The sequence below is a fragment of the Anolis carolinensis genome, chromosome 4 (assembly GCF_035594765.1).
Source record: "Anolis carolinensis isolate JA03-04 chromosome 4, rAnoCar3.1.pri, whole genome shotgun sequence".
In the NCBI taxonomy this organism is placed as follows: Eukaryota; Metazoa; Chordata; class Lepidosauria; order Squamata; family Dactyloidae; genus Anolis; species Anolis carolinensis.
In genome coordinates this window covers 55,894,665-55,903,889 of record NC_085844.1, presented here as the reverse complement: position 1 = coordinate 55,903,889, position 9,225 = coordinate 55,894,665, and the positions used below count along the sequence as shown (strand labels likewise).

Here is a 9,225-nt window from a genome sequence, read left to right as displayed (position 1 = left end):
GACATGACCTGGGCTGGAATAACTGCTACATGTTGGGCTGAAATAATTTGTTGTGCAATTAAGGTTTGTGTCTCTTGATAGAATGACAGTGCAACATTTTTCTGATTTTCAGGTAGATTGGAAATAAATGCTACTATTTCATTCCTGATAAATACTGGTAGGCAGACATGCCTGCCTGCAAGTGACCCATCTTAACTACCAGGGATACAGAGGAATAAAATTTGTGGTTGAAAATGTCAAGTCTCCTCTCTTCCTTATGCACAGGTGTAGAATGTGTCCTTACACTGGATTTCACCAGGGAAATCTCAGCAACTATTGAATTAGATATTACAGGATTGAAGAGGCATGCTGCACCATCATATTGCACGTGGTAAAGATTCCCTTGTTGTTTCAAAGCTGGTAGCAGAGATGCAGGTCTCATCCAAAATTACATCATGATCTGATTGAGTGCTGGAAGAAATGATACTAAAACCAGGATTGAAGCCTGAATATCAATGAATCAAAACACAGGGTCATTCACTAAAACAAGGTAGTGCTTTGACTTCAATACCTAGTGATTTTGCCATTCTCAGAACCACATCAACAAAGACCTGAAGATCCTTCAGTGATGAAGCAAGACCAGTATCGCCCACAGCCCTTGTTGATGAAGAAGGAAGTGATGATGAAGATTCAGTTGAGGAGTTTATAGTCTTTGAAATCCTTTGTGGAGACTTGCTTCTGAGGTACTGTAGAAGCATCTACAACAACTGTTGCAAAGATACTGAAGGGGTTGTTGTGAACACAACTGCTGAAGTAATAGATGAAGTGGTAGTCAATGGAACTGCTGGTAATAAAGGAAACAGTGGAGCTAAATGACATGGAAGAACACTTGGTGTCGAGGCAGATACTGCAGACACGAGAACTGTTAATACTAGGAGAGATACTGATGCTTTCAGTGAGGCCAGAGGTTTGGAGATCATGACTGTAGTTTTAGGCAGTGGCAAAGGAGACCAATGAAGAGGAATTGGAGGCTGAAGAAATGGTAATGATGGTGTTGTAGCTTGATATTGAATTGATAAGGGAGACCGACACCAAAGTGAAACTTACAGGGCCCTTCTGCATGGAGATCAGGAGTGATTTTGCTACTGAGAGGGAGAATGATGGTAAAGCATATGGCCTGTGTGATGATATAGATTTCTATGAGATGGCAAATAGGAATAAGACCTTCATGTCAGTATCTATCAAAATAGAATATGGAGGTGAAAGGGGAATTCAATATCCACAATGAGAGGATAAATATGAAGTCTCCATACTTCATCGGGGTGTTGGAGGCCTTGGCCTGAACCTTGGAGAAGTTGAATGAGAGTTGGTATTGACTGGAATACTCTGTTCAATAGGAGGCTGCGGCTTCACATGAGGAACCAGATGTGTAGTTACTTCTGAAGCTATTGAAGCCGAAGACATTGTGGTTTTCTAGTGAGACATTCAGGCCTCCTTGATGTTTCTGGAAGTTTGCCTCCCTCTTCTTTTTCCTGAATGAAGCATCCTCTGGGTTGTTGTTGTTGTTGTTGTTGTTGTTGTTGTGTGTGTGTATGTGTGTGTGTGTATGTGTGTGTGTATACATACACACACACACACACACACACACACACCTCACAACCTCTGAGGCTGCCTGCCATAGATGTGGGTGAAACGTCAAGAGAGAATACTTCTGGAACATGGCCATACAGCCTGGAAAACACACAACAACCCTGTGATTCCAGCCATGAAAGCCTTCGATAACACAATGAAGCATCCTCTATTACCCAAGACTTCAACTACTTCTCAGGGGATGCAGGCCTCTTCTGACTTGGTTGGAAATTGCTATTCTTATTAGCCTTATCCCCACAAACTAAAACTGTTTCCCTGATAACATTTGGGTGTGGCACCATAGAAGATTCTGAACTCTGTGATGCCAAGCTACTATTCAGTACTGGGGTACTGAAGCAAAAGTTGGTATCATGGTCATCAAAATCTTCTTTGGCTTTGAGACAGAAGCAGAAAAAGTGGTTAATTGCTGCAGCCCAATTCACCACCAACAGATGATGATGGTGTTACTCGGTATTGAAGAACACTTTATATTGGGGTAGACACCATACATAAAGCTTCACTCTCTGAACTTGGCTTTTAAAAGCCCAACTAGTAACCCCCTGCAATAGCATAGTGTTCCAATATATTTTCCTCCCTCCAACTAAATGGGCATTCAGAAATGGAAACGTTCCAACTGCAGTTCTTAAAAAGAGAAGTAGATATTATAGAAACATAGATTAGTAAAAGAACAAAAATGGAAGTGGAGGGAGGAGGTGAACAGGACTGACATGAAGTAGTTTTAAAAATATTTAGCAGTAGAGAAGAAGATAAATACAAAGACAAAATAAAAATATTTTATAGAGAAAATGAGAAAGAAACAAAGAGAGAAGCTACCCAAGAGGAGTTCTGTACACTGAAAATGAAACTGCTCTACTGGCTGATGGAAAGAAGCCGAGGGGACAGTAACTGGGAAGTCCGCTTTCTGGGGAGGGATGTTCCTGCCATTCTCTAGAATAGAGGTTCCTAAATGTTTTTGGTCATGGAACTCTTTAGAAGACATTTTCCCTTGCAGAACCTCTGTCCCTGAGCATAGTGGACTCACAAAGTTCTTCCTTTCATCTACTACTATTGCCTGGGTGTTTTGTATAATGTCGATTTGGAAATAAAGAGATTCAAATTTCATGTTTATTTCAGAGATACAGTAGAGTCTCACTTATCCAACACTCGCTTATCCAACGTTCTGGATTATCCAACACATTTTTGTAGTCAATGTTTTCAATACATCGTGATATTTTGGAGCTAAATTCGTAAATACAGTAATTACTACATGGTATTACTGCCTATTGAACTACTTTTTCTGTCAAATTTGTTGTATGACATGATGTTTTGGTGCTTAATTTGTAAAATCATAACCTAATTTGATGTTTAATAGGCTTTTCCTTAATCCCTCCTTATTATCCAACATATTTGCTTATCCAACGTTCTGCCGGCCCGTTTATGTTGGATAAGTGAGACTCTACTGTACACTGAATTTTGATAAAATCTTCATACTTTGGCACAGAAGTTTAAAAAAATCAAAGAGTTTTAAGATTTTTTTCTCAGGAAATCTATGATGCTTTTGTGAAACCCTAGGGTTTTGCAGAACAGTTAGGGAACCATTGCTCTAGAACATTAAAAATGAAATATCTGCATATGTGCAAAACCTGGTGGCGCAATGGGTTAAACCCTTGTGCTGGCAGGACTGCCGACTGATAGGTCAGCGGTTCAAATCTGGGGAAAGCAGGTAAGCTCCCTCTGTCAGCTCCATCTCCCCATGCAGGGACATGAGAGAAGCCTCTCACAGGATGGTAAAACATCAAAACATCCGGCATCCCCTGGGCAACATCCTTGCAGATGGCCAATTCTCTCACACCAGAAGCAACTTGCAGTTTCTCAAGTCACTCCTGACACACAAAAAAGTTTCTTTCTTGAAGTACAGAAACCACCGAGAAGAAGATAACCCATGGACAGAGGCAACCAACAGCTCCACATCCCAATTGGGCACCACAGTACTATCATGAACGACACCTTCCTAAATTGCTATGCAGGGTAGTCCGACAGCAATTGTTGCCTCATCTTTGCCCTCTTTATGCCAGATAACAGGAAGTCCCATTCCATAATGCTGTGGCCTGGTTTTCCAGCCAGTGTTTCTGCACCCCATTTCTCCACCCCCTCCAGCTTCCCTGCTGCTGGCCCAGTTATGTTTTCCCTCTTGTCCTTAGGGTGGCTCATTTTTGCTTTGGTGACCCACTGGGGAGGATTGCATGCCAAAGACTAAGCACCATCATACAAACAGACTCTCTGTATTTTTTTTTCCTGTTCAGCAAGCTGATACCCCTATCTTGTTCTGTTTGCTAAATGCTCTGATAAGCCCCCATGGAAAACTCAATTCTCATTGGGAAGTTTGAATGTCTTTCATAATCTGTTTAAACAGCTTTTAAGGGTATCACCGAGAAACCAGCAACTAATGAGAAAGGTAAGTGGATTCAGGCATTTGTTACAAGCAACCTGCTCTTTGAATCTGGAGGTGAATATGACCAAAAGATTTCTATTCCCCAGCTCTGGATGTCAGAACCAATCAATGGGTAAAGCTACCACCATTTTTGTTGTTGCTGTTTACTGTGTTACTGTATTTACATAACTAGAAATTCAACAACCTGGTGTGTTTTGCAAGCTGTCATGACATAAGAAGCAAGTAAAATGCTATGTTTTGCTTGCTAACATATTTTTTTGACATATTTTAGCTTTTGATTATAAGATTGCATCTTTCCCAGCTACCATCTGTCTCAGCTCAGTGGCACAAACACAGTAGGGTGTAATATTTCTAACATATTCGAACTTGACAAAAACATGCTATTTACAGTTTTAACCAATATGTCACACTTTCACACATGAAGGTTGAACTAAATGCCTACATGAAAAGGGGATATTTGTCATGAAGAAAGAACACACCTTCAGATCCAATTTCGCAGAGATGACTACTACATTATTGGAAATGAAACTGGAAATGTGACTTTTTATAAATAGAAGGAGGCATTGCATTTGCACTGTATGCATAATGTTACTTGTGTTTGTCCTTTTGTCAGCAGAAATGAGGTTTTCTTATAAAAATATGATACTTTTTTTGGTATTTGGCAACATGTGCATAAAATTCTCAAAGCTGGGGAAAGAATCATGACACATTTTTGCCTTGAAATCTTTGGCAAGGAAGGACTTAAAATCCCCCAGCCCTTTGTTTCCATCCCTCCCATCTGTGGAGATTCAGAATGTGACACTGGAAATCACACTTAAAATCAACCCTGTCAAGAAAAGGCAAGCATCTCCGTCCCTTTGTGGCACTACATTGCAAAGCTCTAACCACTTTGTAATAAATTCTACCCAATTCCAACGAATGGGGAGAATGGATTGGGGCTGAACTTCTGCAGTGGTACATCTGCAGAAGTACATCTGAGGCCAAAGATAAAGTGTATGCAGTCGAGGGGCAAGGAGAGAATGAAGCAATGAAAATAGGATGCCTTTCTGGTGTAACCTTCCTTTGCTCATACTCTGGACAAACAGGTTAATTCATTTCTCAGCAACACTCTTCTGCTGGCTATGAACCATGCCCCGCAGGACATGTTAGGCTGGAGTGTTCACTGAAGCGCTTTCCCTGGCCATGTCCTCTACTGCCATCTCTGTCAGCAGTGAGGACAAGGGACCGAAGGACAGAGGCGTTGGTGTCAGTGCTGTGGCTGGAACTTAACAGGGTTGCCACCTCTCTTTGAGAAGAGCTGGGGGGAGAAACCAGCCACAGCTTTCTCCTATTAGATGAATTTATTTAAGCATCTATGGCTCAAGCAGCGTTTGAAGTTGAAATAAAAAGGAGAAAATACAGTGACAGAAAAGAGGGAGTCTGCAAGCTTAAGCACATTTAATGAAGAATAAGCTCCTCTGAATATAATGAATATATTGCACATGCCCTACTATTGCCCTGCCTCCAGCTATAAACATGCCCATTGCGCTTGGCTCTCGGTTATTGGCTGTTGTTATGTTCTTATGATCTCTTATATGTTTTATGTGTCAATTCATTGCAATTGCAATGTATTTTATGTTTATATATTTTATTCCTGTAGTGTGTTGTCAAAGGCTTTCATGGCTGAAATCACAGGATTGTTGTGTACTTTCCGGGCTGTATGGCCATGTTCCAGAAGCATTTTCTCCTGATGTTTCACCCATATCTATGGCAGGTATCCTCAGAGGTTGTGAGGTTACCTCTGAGGCTACCTCACAACCTCTGAAGATGCCTGCCATAGATGTGGGCAAAACATCAGGAGAGAATGCTTCAGGAACATGGCCATACAGCCCGGAAAACACACAACAACCCTATTGCTGTTTTGCTGGGCTTGGTCCCCATATAAGCCGGCCCGAGTCCATGAGGAGGGATAGAAGAATAAATAAATAAATTATTATTATTATTATTATTATCATTATTATTATTATTGGTCTCACCTCTGCTTTAATGTACAAAAGCACTACCTAGATTTTGTCCAAGCATGGTTCTTGTGCTCTTTAGTTTTTTAAGGACTACAGGTTGAGCATCTCTTATGTGGAATTCCAAAATCCTCCAAAATCCAAAATTATTCACATGGGTAGCAGAGATAGTCAGAAAGCAAGCATGTTTGTATCTCAGCCACCTTTATGGACAACTTTGAATTTGGAGCATTTTAGATTTTGGAATTACAGATAAGGGATGTTCAACTTATAGAAAAATGTATTGTAATGCAATAAAAATCTAAAGATAACCAAATTGCGTTTTGACAAGGTCTTTATCACTGGGATGGAATACTGTTTTTTTTAGAAAACATAAATAAAAGTACAGTAGAGTCTCACTTATCCAACACTCACTTATCCAACATTCTGGATTATCCAACGCATTTTTGTAGTAAATGTTTTCAATATATCAGGATATTTTGGTGCTAAATTCGTAAATACAGTAATTACTACATAGCATTAATGTGTAATGAACTACTTTTTCTCTCAAATTTGTTGTATAACATGATGTTTTGGTGCTTAATTTGTAAAATCATAACCTATTTTGATGTTTAATAGGTTTTTTCTTAATGCCTCCTTATTATCCAACATATTCACTTATCCAACATTCTGCCGGCCCATTTATGTTGGGTAAGTGAGACTCTACTGTATTTATATTTTGGATTCTAAGTCCAATTTTTCACTGAATTTCCACATAAACCACTATGTCATTGCTGACCTGGCCAGCATGTACTGTATTATATTGCCATGGATTATTTTCCCCTATTTATTTATTTATTTATTTATTTATTTATTTTCATTCAAATATACATACATTTGTGAGGGCTTGTTGCATACAATGCAATACTTTTAATCTATTAGTCTTTCAGAATAATTTCTCAGATAATATATTTTCAATAAGGGGTCACAGTCTTCTATTTGAATAGTACATATAAAGATATTATAAGCTCCAAGTTAATATCTGTTTCCTCCTTGCCTTCAGTCTATTAACTTCTTCTATGTACATTTTTAAGTTAATTTTACATTGAGATTTTGGACCACTGGTTGTCATTCATTAATAAAGTTCTCTAAAGGTTCTCCTCTTGAGTGTACAGTTATTTTATCCATGGATGATTTTCAACTGTTTTCACTTCGGAAAATATTATAAATCCATAATAGGAGGACTTTTGCTATAGATCTTACCTCCCCATAGTTACGTGGCTTGAGTGGAAAGCTGGCTATCATAAAATGTAAATACTAGAGGGCAGTGTCATGCTTCATGTTGCCTTCATTTATCTTTTGTACTAATATATTTTGTTGTGTTTGCATCCTTATAGTACCCATACTTATGAGATTAAATCTTATATGTTTTATATACCAGTACTTTGTGGCAGCAGCATATACTGATTGTAATTTAGGTTCTTGACTGTTGTTTCTTATGCTTTTATCTGTGACAAAAGGCACAACCACACTGTATGTAATGGTAAACTGAATTTATTTCCTCTTGGAAAACCATTCCAGTAATCTCCAGGTTCAGACTGCAGAGTAAACATTAATAACAGTAACATACAAGTTAGTTCAACTGATTCAAAAATTTGGCCATGTGACATCATTAAGGAAAAGTCTTGAACACTCAAAAGCTTCAAATGGTATCCAGGAAAAAAATTATTTGACAATCTACATAACAACTATTGCATATATGGTAATGCTATCTGTCATATCGCAAGGCTTACAAATATATATACAGGCCATATTCAGCTAGGGGATCCTGCTCAGATAGAGCCTCATGTTTTGTGTTTTATTTTATCTTTTTGCAAGAACCATCAGCAATAAAAATACTCTTGGAATATGTATACCAAAAGAGAGAGATTGTAGACATAAGCTTGAATGAAAGGAATGCCAAATAGGGATGTAATGTGTCACTGTTATTCCCTTCCCCCCCCTCCTTGAAAATAACATTTCCTTACACCTTTATTTCCATTATACATTTCACCGTTCTTTGCATCGTGCTTGCTGCTTGAATAGGGCCCAAGTCCACTTGTCTTTATAAGACCATTTTAGTATCAGACAACATAATACATGTGCAACACTTTATATACAGGAAGTCTCTCCGGTGCTCAAAAGTTCAAACACATGAACATCCAACAGCTTTGATAATACAAGTTGTATGGTACAATACAATGTTTCTGAATAATATACATTAACAATGAAAGTCTCGTGCAAAGATTAAAACATGTTCCCTTTTTTTTGTCCCGCAAAGAATCCGCTTCTGAAGAACTGGGCCTTGCACTAACTGCTATGTTGAGTCATTGTATGATTCTGTAAGAAAAAAGAAAGAAAGAAAAGGGATATGCAGTTATTGTACAACTGAAGCCAAAAAGTACATTAGCAAGGCTACAAAAAGACCGTATATGACAGTAATAGCAGTATGTCACTATGTTAAGTGGACTTGACAAACTTTGATGTCAATGAAAAGAAAGATTTTGCTTCATATTATGCACCAGAATTATTTCTATAATCCTGAGTAGCACTAAAGGCACCTTAGGATCAAATCCAAAATATTACTTGGCTACATGTCCATTCAAACATTGGCCAAATTTGACACATAATGTGGACTATATTGAGTTGTGAGCCACAATCCATAAGAAAAGCACTCCCCTAAAATTGGGGAAACAGCCTTTTCAACTTGCAGAAATGTTCACAGATCAATCCTGATGAGAAATTCAAACAGAGCAGTTCTTTTGTGTGACTGTCTCAACAGGAGTCGTCTATTCAAGAGTATTCTGGAAACTAGGCCTAAGAAGGGAATGAAAGTCTCTGATGAATACCAAAGGAAGACAGAATTTTCTATGTTACTATTAGCCTGTGACTCCTTTAGTATTTTGAAAACATCCAAAATTGCATTGCTAGGAACTCTTAGCAGAACGTAAATTGCACTTGTAATCTGAGTATTACTCCTGATCAAACATGCTTAGAATTCAGCCACAGAGTAATATTAGGCACCACCCCCATATTGCAAACATCAATTTATTGCAAAAGGTTTGTTTTCCTCTATATAGATTTACAGTCCAAAAACGACACAAGACTTCTAAAAGGGAAACATTATACCATTTGATATCACATATAGTA

At 38.5% G+C, this 9,225-nt stretch overlaps 1 protein-coding gene across 5 annotated transcripts in view; it reads right to left on the bottom strand.

Moving 5' to 3' along the window:
• Positions 1 to 7,574: 7,574 nt before the first annotated feature.
• The window catches only part of znf521 (zinc finger protein 521), a 327,852-nt gene continuing 326,201 nt past the window's right edge, over positions 7,575 to 9,225 (bottom strand). For all 5 annotated transcript variants that reach the window (XM_062980436.1, XM_062980434.1, XM_008108625.3 and 2 more), the window contains one exon: positions 7,575 to 8,415. In XM_062980436.1, the coding sequence (XP_062836506.1) occupies positions 8,386 to 8,415 (30 nt within the window). In that variant the 3' untranslated portion in view covers positions 7,575 to 8,385. The remainder of the gene's footprint in view (positions 8,416 to 9,225) is intronic.